The 16,264-nt window shown below is 44.4% G+C and overlaps 1 protein-coding gene across 1 annotated transcript in view; it reads left to right on the top strand.

The window, feature by feature from the left end:
* The window catches only part of LOC142488042 (uncharacterized), a 56,903-nt gene extending 41,998 nt beyond the window's left edge, over nt 1-14,905 (top strand). Inside the window, exon 4 of the mRNA XM_075588391.1 lies at nt 13,494-14,905. Within this exon, the coding sequence (XP_075444506.1) occupies nt 13,494-14,905 (1,412 nt within the window). The remainder of the gene's footprint in view (nt 1-13,493) is intronic.
* The last annotated feature ends 1,359 nt before the right edge of the window (nt 14,906-16,264 follow it).

Here is a 16,264-nt window from a genome sequence, read left to right as displayed (position 1 = left end):
ACTCTATCCTGTCTGCAGGCCATATCCCTAAGACCTGGAAAACTGCCAGAGTTGTCCCAATCTTCAAAAGTGGGGACAAAAACACTGTCTCAAACTACAGACCAATCTCACTTCTCCCAATTCTATCCAAAGTTATGGAAAAATGTCCACTCCCAATTAAGCGATTTCTACACCAAGACAAATTTCCCTAGCCAATTCCAGTCTGGGTTTCGTCCCAAACACTCCACCGTAACTACCCTGCTAAAAGTTTGCAATGAAATTCAGTGTGGAATGGAACGGGGACAACTCACTGGTGCAGTATTCCTAGATTTTGCAAAGGCTTTTGACACAGTTGATCATGCTATCCTGCTTAACAAACTCCAGAGTTCTGGAATAGGGAAACATGCTTTAAACTGGTTTCAGTCCTACCTATCAGGAAGATCCCAACATGTGTCCATCTCAGGCTATAATTCCAACCCCCTGGATATCACCTGTGGTGTCCCGCAAGGCTCTGTTCTGGGGCCCCTACTCTTCTCAGTGTTCATTAATAATCTTCCCACAGCTTGTAAGGAAGCCTCAATACACATGTATGCAGATGACACAATCCTATATGCACACAGCCATAGCCTCTCTGACCTTCAACACATACTTCAGTCTGACTTTTTGAGACTCGAAAACTGGATTTCCCAAAACAAACTGTTTTTGAACACTGACAAGACTGTAACAATGGTATTTGGGACCAAGACTAAATTTGTAAAGCTTCCAGTGACTGAGCTCCTGATTAGAACCAACGCTAACACCACCCTAACACCTGTCACTAGTTTTAAATACCTGGGCTTATGGTTTGACTCCCACTTAACATTCGGGATGCACATTGATACCCTGACAACCAAGACCTATGCCAAACTAGGGGTACTTTACAGGAACAAATCCTCCCTAAGTCTCCTGGTCAGAAAGCGTATTGCACAGCAGATGCTAATGCCAATTATTGACTATGGAGACATAGTATATGGCTCGGCTCCTCAAACCCACCTTAGCAAACTTGACACCCTCTACAATTCAATTTGTCATTTTGTTCTCCAATGCAACTACAACACACATCACTGCGAAATGCTCAAAGAACTAGATTGGTCATCACTAGAGTCTAGGCGCAAAGTTCACCTTTCCTGTCTCACCCTCAAATACTTTCTGGGCAAGCTACCCAGCTACCTGAACAAGCTCCTCACCCCTACCACATGCAGCACCTATCACCTGAGATCAGACTCCAAAAGACTATTCATGGTCCCAAGGCTCAACAAAGTATCTGGACGTTCCTCCTCCTCTTACCGTGCACCCCAAAACTGGAACAACCTACCAGAGACTCTCATATCCACCACCAGCTTAAGTTCTTTCAAATCTAAGGCTGTCTCACACTTTAATCTGGTCTGTAACTGTTTCATACGCTCATAATATATATTTTCTTTAACTGTGCACGCAATGTCTTGTATATAATGTATACCTTGTTCATTTATGTAACTGTATTTGTAACCATGTATTTGTTTTACTCTGTGCCCAGGACATACTAGAAAACGAGAGGTAACTCAATGTATTACTTCCTGGTAAAATATTTTATAAATAAATATATATTTTGTATATGTATATTACAACAGTATATATTTTTTCATATTTATATTTATATAACAGTATATATTTTTTTTATATTTATATAACAGTACAACAGTATATATAATTTTTATATTGCATGCGTATTAATAAAACAATATATTTTCTTTACATTGTAGGGAGACAACTCTTCTGGTGGACAAAATAAGTGAGGAGAATGATGAGAAGCGTGCATTTAGGGTCAAATACACTCTGCAGGAAAAGCACAATCTGACTGTATCCGAGACCAGCATAAAGAAGATGAGACGCAGCATTGGATGGAAATATGGACGTGTGAGGTTAGTACTGGACAGTACAGGCGGTAAAAGTGTTGTTTAGGAAACTGTACTGTACCGCTAAAATTATTTATTCCTTGTCATTACAGAGCGTACCCCATGATACGGGACGCAAACAAAATCAAAAGAGTGGTCCAGGTCCAGGCCCAGGCATGGATCGGCCGTGGGGAAACTTTCCAGGATTGCATCTTCACTGATGAGTCTACTGTGTCGCTGGAGAGATTTGCAAGCTTTGCATTCCACAAAAAAGTCCGCATATCTTTGAAGCTGCGGCCAAAACACCCCGTAAAGCTGCATGTGTGGGGTGCCATCTCTAGGCGTGGACCAGGATGCATTGTCATCTTTGAAGGTAAAATATATCAAATATAATGTAGCCTTATGCACTATTGTGCAGTTTTTTCAGCACTTTTCTTTTCTTGCTATAGGAATCATGAATAAAGCTTTCTTCCAAGACAACATTGTGCCTGAGAGAGTGCAATACATCACACGCGAGTTCCCCAATGGTCACCGCTTCTACCAGGACAACGATCCGAAACACACCGCGTCAACAGCGCATATCCTTGAGCGCGTTATCAACTGGGTGAAGACGCCTGCGGAGTAAGTGCGGTAACCGTGTCTCATTTTTTTCCAACTGTTTTTACTGTGTACTGCATCTCTTAAACTAATTGTCCTTTTTTTCCAATGACAGATCGCCAGACTTCAATCCGATCGAAATGGTCTGGCATCAGCTGAAGGACCATATCCGGAAAGTGGCGAAACCCTCCAAAAAGGACGAGTTGTTGAAAGGCATAATGAGTTTTTGGAACGATGTACACACCGTGGAACGCTGCAAAAAATATATAGACCATTTTGCCACTGTGTTGCCCATTGTGATCGCGTGTAATGGGCAAGCATCAGGAAAGTAGTACTGTGCTGTAGTATTGTAAGTACAGTATGATACAGGTAAGTATGGCACAGATTTTTTCTTTCCCAATAGTCAGAGTATACAGTAGTTACAGTTTTTTCTTAACAGAGAGCAGCACCAGCCATCAGGTTAAATAGTATTTAACAGTAGTCAGAGTATACAGTTTAGTAGTTACAGTTTTTTCTTTGCAGAGAGACCAGAACCAGCCATTAGGTTACATACAGTAGTATTTAACAGTAGTCAGAGTATACAGTAGTTTCAGTATACAGTAGACTAGTTTGACAGTAGTACAGTAACTGCCTACTAACTGCTCAATTTTTTTCTTTCCAGAGAAAGCAGCACCAGCCATCTACAGTAGTACTACACATCACACAATGCCATAATACAGTACGCACATAACTGCACAAATTTTTTGTTTTCTTGTCATTTCAGGAATAAAGGGTGGCCTGGGGGGGAGGTGGGGTGTTGTGTCCAGTCTAATCTGTTTGTACAGTCAAATGTACAGTATATAAACTCTCAATGAACTACTGTACACGGAATGAGGAACAAGATAGACGGAAAAAATAATATTACTATGTATACAGTATATATATATATATATACAGTATATATATTATACATTACAGTATATATATTATTAAATAATATTCTTATAGATGTGCATAATTCATGTTTCTCCATGTTTTACAAATGTTTTCTAAATGTTTATCCAATTTCAATCTGCCAGAAGAACTTAATAAAGACTGCATTATGTATTATTCATGATTATTTTTATATTTGTATTTTTTTGTTCCTGATGAAATAAAATAAATATTTATTCACATTCCTGGTAATCATAATCATTGACAACAACCACAACCCCCCCCCTTCAGTACACCAATGAATAAGAATAAATGACAAAACAACATGAATCAGTTAATGTTTTTTTTTACTCTCAATTCTCACAATGCTGTGCAAATCAGATTTACATTTCAAATTCAAGAAGGGATTTTCCAAAGCGTTACCGTAAACAAAGCCTCAAAGGGTTGGGGGGGGGGTTGGGTGAGTCATGTGAAGTAATCAGCTAGCTCCCATCTCAAAGAGGCTTAGAGTACACGCAGGCGCAGTGAGGCGATTGACGCTCGGCTAGGGACGAATTAAAAACACAATGACTAACTTCAGAAAATGAATGACTCTGTGGAGGTGTCTGTTGAATGACTTTGTGGAGAGGGGGGGTTGGGTGACTTATGCGCAGTAAGCAGCTAAATAGCTCCCATCTGAAAAAAGATTAAACGCAGGCGCAGTGAGGCTTTGAAGCTCGGCTATGGACGGATTAAGAACACAATGGCAAGATTCAAAAAATTAAAGACAGCCGCATGAAGTTCAAAGCTAAAGACATACTTTAATTTCAAAAGGCATGTCATCATAATAATACACCCCCAAATACAGTACGTAAAAAGCACACAAATCAACCATGTGCAGTCAAACGCACAGGGTCGCAGACAAAAGCTACAGCACAGATTGAATATCGTAATACAGTATGATGGTTTTTGCAGGCTTGTGGAGAAAAAAAATTACAATAAAAAAATTTTTTTTCACTCAAGCAAGCAGTGGTGAACGAAGTTACAGGCGCATGCGCAGTAAAATCCTGCTGTCAAGCAGGAATGTGTTTGAAACCAGACACACGTTCAAAGGAATGGTGTGGGAGAGATGTACTGCATTGTAGATAAGTTGAAATACCCTGCAGTGCAGTTAATTATCCTGAGCGAGGGGAGAGCGCTGTATATGCCGAAATGCATGTATACTTTAAATATGCAAATTTACAATTACTGCGCGCGCACACAAAGACTGTGTACTGACGTAGGTTGAACCGCGAAGGTATTAGACTTCCAAGACAACAGCTCGCAAACGCCCCGTGAGTTTTTACACGGCATTGCAGTATTGCAGACAGCGAGAATAAAATGCTAATATCACGAGCGCGAAAATAACGCAGTTCACTCCAGGCGAAAACGACAAAAAACCGCACATAACCGGGATAATCTGAAAATCGCAGATCTAGCCAATTTAGACTCAGGTCGTCCGCCAGTGTAAGTGACAAACGCCACCCTTGCGTAGCCTGACGTCTGTCTGTCTGGGCTCTTACCGACACAGTCTTCTAGTGTTTATTTAGAAAAAACACAAGAATATGAGGTAGCAGTATAGTGCGTAACTCAGACTTCTGCCTGTTTTTTATTTCGTCCCAGTAGGGGACTGCAGATTCAATAGATACATGTTTGAGGCACTCAGCCATTAACCTTCAGCGGTTTACTCACATCAGTGTCTTAACTCTGTGCCCAGGACATAGTTGAAAAGGAGAGGTAACTCTCAATGCATTACTTCCTGGTAAAATGTTTTATAAATAATAGAGGAGGCTTACATGAATGCCAAACTCTGTACTCATGCTGAGTTACTGTCTTATGGTTCGACTGGTTCTAGGCAGGGGGTTTAAATCAAGGAGACCAGGGCACTCCCGACGGGTCCAATCTCCTGTTTATTACACGGCATAGATGAAATCCGCTCAATCATCCATAAACATTGGGAAGTGCACACCTTGGAGGAAGACCTTGGCGCCAATTGAACAAGGACCAAAAATTGCATTTAGAAAGGCTAAATCCTTGGCAAACTATCTTTCACCTAGTTTATTTACCTCCAGGTCAGACAGTGTTCATGAATCAAATTTAATACATGTTTTTTTTTTTTTTTTTCAAATCTGGTAAATGTTGTATTTGTTGCTATGCCAATCCTATCAAATCTATTGATATTGTACACAGTAAAAGAACACACACAATTCCAGTTTTTATTCATTGTAATTATGTGATTTATTACTTAACCTGCGGTTGTAGTCGAGGGTTCGTTGGGTGGACAATCAGACCAGTGATTTGATGAAGCACCCATGGCGAGAAACGCGTTGGAGGTTTTTCTTTTTGTTTCAATTTTTTTTATTGCATTTTAGAGAGATATACATTATACATTTAGCATTTCCCAAAAAGTGGTATGTGTATACAATCTTACAAATCCAATATATTAAACATATTTTTGAAACATACACAATAAGTTGTTGTTGTTTATTTCGCTAGTATCTTCCTTCTTTCACTGTGTTCGAATACACTTTTCCATTGCTTCTTGTGGAAGCAGTCGCTTCTTGTGTATCTCTCTGTGATAGGGTAAAGAAAAGTGAAGAGTAGAGTGGGAAAAGATGGGTGAAGGGGAGATGGAGGAGGGGGGTGGACAAGGGGAGGGGTGTAGGGGGTAGTCGGTCCTGTTCTTCTATGTCTCAGCTCCTATAGTTGTCAGGCATCTGGCCAAATTTCCCAGGTCTTATGGAATTTATCCACCTTTTGGCTAAGTTGTGCAGAGAGGAGTTGCATCACCCTGACTTCTGAGTCTTCTCAGTACTCTGTTTGGAGGGGGCATTGATCTTTTTCCATGCCGCAGCAACCGAGCACCATGCTGCTGTAAGGATATGATTAATCATTTTACTCTCCTGCGTCTCTAGGTCCTCTATTGGTTTGGCTAAAATCATAGATACCGGGTCCACTTCTATCTCCACCCCCAGAAGTTCTCGTATCATTGTTTGTATCATGATCCAGAACCCCCGAATTTTAGGACAATTCCACCAGATGTGAGCCATATCTCCTCTTTGCCCGCATCCTCTCCAGCACAAATCTGAGGATCCGGGGAAAATCTGGCTCAACCTATTCGGGGTTAGGTACCAGTGGTATAAGATTTTATATATGTTCTCTTTTATAGCACAATATTACTCTGACAATCTCCTCCAGAATACATCAAACCCAGCTAACTTCTGGAAGGTTATCAACAACATATTCCAGCCTTCTAACCATCAGCAGCCAAGTAATATCACTACGGGGGATATTACTCTGACAAATCCCACCGACATTGCAAATGCATTCAATGACTACTTTGTGGGGTGTGCTACTAACTTATTAATGAAACGCAACATAAACCACAAACCTGAATCTCATCCTAGGAGTACCCATATAGCCCCACCCCCTCCCAACGCTGCCCACAATTTTCAATTTGACCCAGTATCTGAAGAGGAGATTACACAAGCGCTCCTCAAATTACAACTAAGCAGCCAATGTGGAACTGACTTACTGCAATCTAGGTTCCTAAGACTTGGTGCCCCAGCCATTGCCAAACCAATTGCTTCCATAGTCAACTCTATCCTGTCTGCAGGCCATATCCCTAAGACCTGGAAAACTGCTAGAGTTGTCCCAATCTTCAAAAGTGGGGACAAAAACACTGTCTCAAACTACAGACCAATCTCCCTTCTCCCAATCCTATCCAAAGTCATGGAAAAATGTGTCCACTCCCAACTAAGCGATTACTATACCAAGTCAAATTTCCCTAGCCAATTCCAATCTGGCTTTCGCCCCAAACACTCTACCGTAACTACCCTGCTAAAAGTTTGCAATGAAATCCAGTGTGGAATGGAAGGTGGTCAACTCACTGGTGCAATATTCCTAGATTTTGCAAAGGCTTTTGATACTGTTGATCATGCTATCCTGCTTAACAAACTCCAGAGCTCTGGAATAGGGAAGCACGCTTTAAACTGGTTTCCGTCCTACCTATCAGGCAGATCCCAACATGTGTCCATCTCAGGCTCCAACTCCAACACCCTGGATATCACCTGTGGCGTCCCGCAAAGCTCTGTTCTGGGGCCCCTACTTTTCTCAGTGTTCATCAATGATCTTCCCACAGCTTGTAAGGAAGCTTCAATACACATGTACAGTATGCAGATGACACAATCTTATATGCACACAGCCATAGCCTCCACGACCTTGAACACGTACTTCAGTCTGACTTTTTGAGACTCGAAAACTGGATTTCCCAAAACAAACTGTTTTTAAACACTGACAAGACTGTAACAATGGTATTTGGGACCAAGACTACATTTTTAAAGCTTCCAGCGACTGAGCTCCAGATTAGACCCAACACTAACACCACCCTAACTCCTGTTACTAGTTTTAAATACCTGGGCATGTGGACTTCCACTTAACATTCGGAATGCACATTGATACCCTGACAACCAAGACCTATGCCAAACTAGGGGTACTTTACAGGAACAAATCCTCCCTAAGTCTCCTGGTCAGAAAGCGTATAGCACAGGAGATGTTAATGCCAATTATTGACTATGGAGACATAGTATATGGCTCGGCACCTGAAACCCACCGTAGAAAACTTGAAACCCTCTACAATTCAATTTGTCGTTTTGTTCTCCAATGCAACTATAACACACATCACTGCGAAATGCTCGAAGAACTAGATTTGTCATCACTCGAGTCTAGGTGCAAAGTTCACCTTTCCTGTCTTGCCTTCAAATTCTTTATGGGCAAGCTACCCAGCTACCTGAACAAGCTCCTCACCCCTACCACATGCAGCACCTATCATCTGAGATCAGACTCCAAAAGACGGTTCATGGTCCCAAGGCTCAACAAAGTATCCGGACGTACCTCCTTCTCTTACCGTGCACCCCAAAACTGGAACAACCTACCAGAGACTCTCACATCCACCACCAGTTTAAGTTCTTTCAAATGTAAGGCTGTCACACATTTTAATCTGGTCTGTAACTGTTTCATACGCCCATAATATTTATTATCTTTAACTGTGCATGCAATTTCTTGTATATAATGTATACCCTGTTCACTTATGCAACTGTATTTGTAACCATGTATTATTTGTCTTAACTCTGTGCCCAGGACATACTTGAAAACGAGAGGTAACTCTCAATGTATTACTTACTGGGAAAATATTTTATAAATAAATAGTGGTACAAATTTGATGTTTTGGAGGCTGCTTCCCAGATATCCTCCCAATCTTCTCTATCTAACTCTAAGTTTAAATCCTCTGCGCATTTTAGCATATAACTATGATCAGAGGAGCTGCAGTTCCTCGCCAGGTCAGAAAAGTCGCATCAATGTGAGCTTGAGGGACAGATGTTCCCCGAGATTCGGGGGTAACGTTTCCCTTTGATACCTCCTCAAACGGTGTTCCGACCACGAGAATCCAGGGGGAACCTGGGGCCTCATTCTTCATGCGTTGGCATTCTCTGCAAGGCCAATCTTTGGGAGGCTCCCTGTGTTTTTGCAGCTAGTTAGTTGTTCTGCTCTTCCTCGGTCTCTTCAGCTGCAGCGTCTTTGCCGGCGTGATGCAGTCCCAGTCTTCTCAAGAAGCGGGGACCATCCTCAGGGTAGGACACCGATTGGAACTTCCCCTGTACCTGTGCCACCAGCTTAAAGGGAAATCCCCATCTGTACCTTATTTTACATTCACGCAGTTTCTGCGTTGTGTTTCAGCTCTCTGCGCCTATCTATTGTTGCTTTCGACAGGTCACTGTATATTTCAAGGTGAGAGTTGTGGAATTGGATATCTCCTCTTTCCCTGCTGGCTGTCGAAATTCTTTCTTTAATTGAGTATGAATGGAATCTTATGATCACATCTCTGGCTCTCTTGGGGTCTGATGATTTGAGGCCCAGGGACCTGTGTGCTCGGTCCATTTCTATTTCTTCCTGTTTGAACTCAGGGATCAAGTGGATGAAAAGATCAAGCAGGTAAGGTCGCAGCAGGTTTGTGTCCACGGACTCAGGAATATACCGCACTCTGAGATTCTGACGACGATCCCTCTTTTCTTGCTCTTCTGCACTTTCTTTTAGCGCTTGGATTTCACAGTTCAGACAGTTAATTTCATCTTCCGCAGAGGAGTAGTTATGTTCAATTTCCTCTACTTTTTTTTAAAAATTGAGTCTGTCCTTTCAGCCAGAGTGTCCATATCTTTTATGAGGGTGGTTATGGCTCTGGATAGGTCCTCCTGGAACCCCTGTCTCATCTGTGAAAAGAGCCCCTCCAGATATTCTTTCGTTATTCCTGGGGAGTTTTTCTCTGGGCAGAGAAGTTAGTCAATCCTCCAGACGAGCACGCCTGGTCGCCATCTTGGATAGTCCCGCCACTCTTTGTGGGTTTTTGTTGCGGCATGAAGAAGCTAGAAACGGTTTGTTGGGAGGGTTTCCTCAACTTACTGCTCATCCCCTGCAAAGCCCCTGTCCTCACGAGACCCTGTTGGCACTTTGCTCTTGCTTAGTTGGTGTTATAGCAGGCTATTCCAGGAAGGCTCTGAAATGATCCCCTCAGACGTCTGTGCACCTTGACGTCACCTGGAGTTCCCCCTTTATCTGTTTTTATTCCTTTTTATTTTTTTTGGGGGGGGGGGTGAGATGTAGAGATGTTGCAGGAACTGTGGGGTCTTTTTAGTGCAGCAGGATAGGATTTTTTATTTAGTCCAGTACAGCTTGCATGGTTAGGTGTGGGGTTATTGGACCCAGAGGTTCTGGCCTTAGGACTGTGTTTCTGACATACAGGGCGTCCTCTCTTAGGCACCCTTGTGTGGTGATTGTGCTTCCACGTGGTGCCCTCCCAAGATGGCCGCCTCCTCCTCCCTCACAATGCTACTGGGGCCTATGGCTCCCTTCACTAATGGGTACCCTCCCGGCGTTCTTCTCTCCCAGCAGGGCCTTAGATCAGGTTTGTACCTTTTGTTTGTGTACCGCCATCTTGGAGGGAGCTGGACCCATAGCGGGGGGGTCTCCGCTCGCGCCTTTCCTCACGGCCTCAGGCGGCCACAGCGGGCGCTTCTCTTACCCAACAGGGCGTCGGGGGTTCCGCCCCCGATCGCCGCCAACTCCCCGCTATTCTTGGCCCCTCGGGGCGCTTAGAGTCCCGCCGCTTCTCCTCTCCGGTCTCTCCGTCGGGTTTGAATTTTGCGGGCTGCAGAGGTGCAAGTCCCGCACCGTGGGCAGGGGCTCGCTGGGGGTCTCCGACACCGCTCTCCGGAACGCCGGAACCAGCCACTCCGGAGCCCAGCAAGTCACCGGAGCCAAGTCTTTGGGGGTTTACTTAGGGATTCTTTGTTTTTGCAGGTTTGTTTTATTATTTAATATGCTTTGTTAGAATATTCATTCAGAGGGGTTCGGTAGCTTCTCCTTCAAGCTGCCATTCCCCTTGACGTCACCGGAAGTCTCCCTGGAGGTTTTTCTTTTAACTTAGGCTGTGTCTCAATAACTCTTTTATTTTTTCTACTTTTGCCTCCAGTTCTTCTTTTCTGCAGTGCGCCTTTTTTTTTTGTTTGTTTGTTTGTTTTGAATGTGAGAGGAGAAGGAAAAAGAGGAGTCAAATATGACACCAAGGCCGCGTGCTTGGGAAATGATATGAATAGTATTTGTGACTGACAAAATATGACACAAAATGGAGCAGGTTAGTTTATGTGGGTCTTATGGCAGAAGATTACATGGGCAGTGTAGTCGCTGCATCACTTAGATTGTAAGCTCTCCAGGGCAGGGATTTCCATTCCTATTGTCTGATTTTGTTTGTTGCACTTATTGTATTATAATTCCCTGTAACGTATTGTTTCTGCTGTAAAGCGCTGAGTACACTGCGGGGTCTTATATAAATAAAGACATATATACATGGGCAACTACAGTATCTTTACACTATAGGTTGCTGTTTGGTTTAGTTGATATTATTAACGCACTAATATAATAGACCAGGACTTCCTTAACTTTACTTCTCATGGACATTTTCAGTGTTAATTATTTGGAGGATGTACATGTATCCTTAAATAATGAATACATTTCACCATCATAAACAATCTTGCTCTCCCCAGTTTGTGCATAATGTAGGGGTGAGCAAACTTTTTATGCTGAGGCCCCCCTTCTCATCCATGAAATTTCTCCGGCTCCCCCAACCCCCCTGCCTGATGTAATCAAAATCACATGACATCAGTGAACGTGAGCTGGTTCAGCCAATAAGGGCGAACCAGCTTTGTGACGCCCCCGCCACGCGTCTACAATCTCCTGCAGCCAAGTTCACAAGTTGCTTTGCCTCCAGTGTCTCTCTCCCTCCCCCCAGTGTCTCTCTCCCTCTTGGGCTGCAGGCGTGCGCGCAGGTGTATACTAGTATTGGATCACTGTTTATTTTATTGTTCGCTGGCATCTGGTTATATGTTTTTTTCTGGTGCACAAAGGCAATCCATTTGAGGGGGGATTCATACACCTCTTTGATACCTCCCTTCTCTCTCCTCCTCCCCCCCCCTCCATTTTTTCCTTCTCCCATTTGCTTTCCCAAGTGTCATCCACTCCTACCTACCAGCATTATGTATTTATTTATTTCCGTTTTAAATGTTGATCAGGGACCCCCATAACAAAACTCAAGGGGGTTCTGATGGATCTCCCCTGCTGATCAATACTCCCAAGTGACCCCCCCCTGACCCAAAGAATAACCCTCAGTCCCCCAAAACTCATCCTCCTCCCAAGCCCCTCAATGTTGCCATCTCTGCCTGACCTTCATCCCTCCGTTTACCTGGGTGGGTGAGGGGGGGAGCACTCAGTTGATCTCTTCCTGGTCCTGCTGGAGCTCCCTGGGGATAGGTGATTATGAGGCAGGGGCCTGCTCCGGCTCCTGCAGGAGCTGGAAGGCCCTGCTACCAATGGGTGTGCAGCTCTTTGGTCTGAAAAGGGAACCACCTCCTCCCCCGCCAGAATTCCCCTCCCCTCTCCCCCAGCAGCAGCAGACACAGCAAAGCGTGCAGCTGCAGCATCAATCACTCCACAGTGCCGGCCAGACCTGCAGCGGGTTTGATGTCACTGCGCTGGGGAGTGCTCCCCCCTGGCCTCTTTGGAGCCATTTCTCTTCAGGCTTCGTACCTCTGCAGCCCCCGCCCGCACCATGATATTGGCCGCCAGCTAGGGTCACCAGATTTTCAAAAGTAAAAACCGGGACACATCAAAAAAGTATTTATCACAAATTACATCACTTAAAAATAAATATTATGATATTTGTCTAATAGTTTCCCCATTTATGCTGTATTATTAATCTCACTCTCCCCGCCACATCAGGACCTCTCTCCCCTCTCCCCCAGTCTCCCCCTCTCCCAGTATTTCTCACTCTCCCTCCAGTATTTCTCACTCTCCCCTCAGTGTCAATCCCTCCCTCCCCCCACTCTCTCTTTCTCCCTCCCCCCACTCTCTCTTTCTCCCTCCCCCCACTCTCTCTTTCTCCCTCCCCCAGTGTCTCTTACTCTCTCCCTCTCCCTCTCCCCCTCCAATATGTTTCTCACCCCATGTCTCTTTTACCCCCTCCCCATGACACTCACCCTCCCCATGACACCCCCTCACACTCATGCTCACATCACGCTGCATGCAACAAAGGGGTTCTGCAGGGGCTGTGCAGATCAGCGCCACCTAAAGGCCGAAAGAGAAATTGCAGCTACCGGCTGCTTTTCTCTCTGCTCCAGGCATAATCGCCGCCAGACGCTTGCGCCCCCCCTAAACAATCTTGCTCTCCCCAGTTTGTGCACCGCTGGAATAATGAATACAGTAATAAATACAGGTTATATATGTATCAATGATTTCATTGATTGCTGCTACAAATACATTTCAGGCCTTCGGGACCACCACCACAGTCATTAGGGGCAACTGGATGTCCATGTGCAACAATTTTAAAACCCTGGGTGAAGAGAATATTTTGTTAATTAAGTATTGGTGAAATAGATTATTCAGTGTTTTGGATTTGTAATTTGCGTTCAGTCATTTGATTTACAGACTGAAAACATTTGTTCTGTCTTTTTTGTTTACTTCTGTTAGAGTACGGCCTGAATGAGGAACAGAACTTGAGCTCTGATACATCCAGAAGCTGTCTGACTCCTCGCAGCCCAGAAGTGCCACAAAACAATGATTCCTGCCACGTTTTGGACACATACAAGGAACCAGTGCCACATGATGGTGAACTTACAGACATTGTACAGCACACAGCGGAGACGGACTCTAAATATGGGTCCAGCAAAAGGTATGCGAGAGATTTAAGAAGAAGCCACGATGCTCAGCATTTTCTCTGTTGTCAGTGTGGCAAAAGCTTCTCACTCTACAGGGACCTGCTCACACACCTTTGTGTTCCCGCTAGAGAGCAAACCTTTACATGTACAGATAGTGGGAGCGGTTTCTCACTGAAGGGGAAACTTCATTCACAGCAGATGATTCAGACAGCAGTGACTCCTTTTAGTTGTACAGTGTGTGGGAAACAGTTAAGTACCAAGACGACCCTCCGCAATCATCAGTGGATTCATACAAGGGAGAAACCATTCACATGTTCAGAGTGTGGGAAACCATTCAGTTCTCTGAAAAATCTCCTCAGGCACCAGATGACTCATACAGGAGAGAAACCATTCACATGTGCAGAGTGTAATAAAAGCTTTTCTCATAAGACTGAGCTCCTCAACCATGAGCGGATTCATACAGGAGAGAAAACATTTTCATGTTCAGAGTGTGGGAAACCATTCAGTTCTCCGAAAAATCTCCTCAGACACCAGATGACTCATACAGGAGAGAAACCATTCACATGTACAGAGTGTAGTAAAAGCTTTTCTCTGAAGGCGAATCTCCTCAAACATGAGCGGATTCATACAGGAGAAAAACCATTCACATGTTCAGAGTGTGGGAAACAATTCAGTACTAAGACATACCTCCGCAGACACCAGATGACTCATACAGGAGAAAAACCATTCACATGTTCAGAGTGTGGGAAACAATTCAGCACTAAGAGATACCTCCTCAGACACAAGATTACTCATACGGGAGAAAAACCATTCACATGTACAGTGTGTAGTAAAAGCTTTTCTTGGAAGACGGAGCTCCTCAACCATGAGCGGATTCATACAGGGGAGAAACCATTCACATGTACAGTGTGTGGGAAACAATTCAGTATTAAGAAAAACTTCTTCAGTCACCAGAGGATTCATACAGGAGAAAAACCATTCACATGTGCAGAGTGTGGGAAACAATTTAATACTAAGGGCCACCTCCTCAGACACAAGATTACTCATACAGGAGAAAAACCATTCACATGTTCAGAGTGTGGGAAACAATTCAGCACTAAGAGCCACCTCCTCAGACACAAGATTACTCATACAGGAGAAAAAACATTCACATGTACAGAGTGTGGGAAACAATTTAGTACTAAGAGCAACCTCCTCAGACACCAGATGACTCATACTGGATAGAAACCATTCACATGTGCAGAGTGTAGTAAAAGCTTTTCTCGGAAGACAGAACTCCTCAACCAGTAGTGGATTGATACAGGGGAGAAACCATTCACATGTACAGAGTGGGGAACAATTCCGTATTAAGAGCATCCTTCTCACACACCATATGACTCATACAGGAGAGAAACCATTCACATGTACAGAGGGTAGTAAAAGCTTTTTTTCTGAAGATGGAGCTCCTCAAACATGAACGGATTCATACAGGCGAGAAACCCTTCACATGTACAGAGTGGGGGAAACAATTTAGTATTAAGCGTACCCTCCTCATATACCAGATGATTCATACTGAAGAGAAACCATTCACATGTACAGAGTGCAGTAAAAGCTTTTCTTTGAAGAAAGAACTCCTCATCCATGAGCGGATTCATACAGGGGAAAAACCATTCACATGTACAGAGTGTGGGAAACAATTTAGTATTAAGCATACCCTCCTCATACACCAGATGATTAATACTGGAGAGAAACCATTCACATGTACAGAGTGCAGTAAAAGCTTTTCTACAAAAGTGGAGCTCCTCAACCATGAGCGGATTCATACAGGGGAGAAACCATTCACATGTACAGAGCGTGGGAAAAACTTCTCAAATGAGCCACCTCCTCACCCACCACAGGATTCATACACGGGAGAAACCATTTCCATGTACATAGTGTGGGGAAAGCTTTTCACAGAGGATCAGCCTCCTTAGGCTAAGGCCCCGGTAACGCCGCTGCAACGCGCGCCCGCGATATTGGTGGGGGGGGGCGTGGCGGGGGAGTGATGGGGGCGCGGCCATGGCGTCACCCGGCAGGTTTGCCCTCATTGGCTGAACCGCCGGGGGGCGTGCCTTATCGCTCGTCGCGAGTCCTGCTCTCAATTCTATTGAGGGCAGGAGCAACTCTCGCCCCAGCGCTGCGGCCCCCCCTCACAGCGGGCCCGGCGCCATTGAGGGGAGCGCTCTCGTCCGTGCAGCGTCCGCCACAGCAGGCGCTGTAGTAGGCAGCGGGGGCAAGGCCTAACGCGCATGAGGATTCATACATGAGATAAAATGTGATTGTTCAAAGTAGGGTTGGGCAATATACCAGTAGCATACTAATGCTGCAGTAATTAAAATGGACGGTGACGCAATACTTGCCATTACTTCTTACCATGGCATTCCTATCAGCAGCTGCAGAGTGGGTGTGGGTCTGGCAGAGAGGCGTGGGGGTGGGGACTGTCAGAGAGAGGACGGAGTGTGGGTCTGGAGTGGAGTGGGAACGAGTCTGGGAGCTCCTTGACTTTCACATGCTGCAGCTATAAGGAATCCCCCTGATGGTCATCTCACCACTCCATATAAACCA

This window comes from Ascaphus truei, chromosome 2 (genome assembly GCF_040206685.1).
Source record: "Ascaphus truei isolate aAscTru1 chromosome 2, aAscTru1.hap1, whole genome shotgun sequence".
Taxonomy (NCBI): domain Eukaryota; kingdom Metazoa; phylum Chordata; class Amphibia; order Anura; family Ascaphidae; genus Ascaphus; species Ascaphus truei.
Note: the sequence above shows the minus strand (reverse complement) of the source record. Positions and strands in the feature narration are given on the sequence as shown.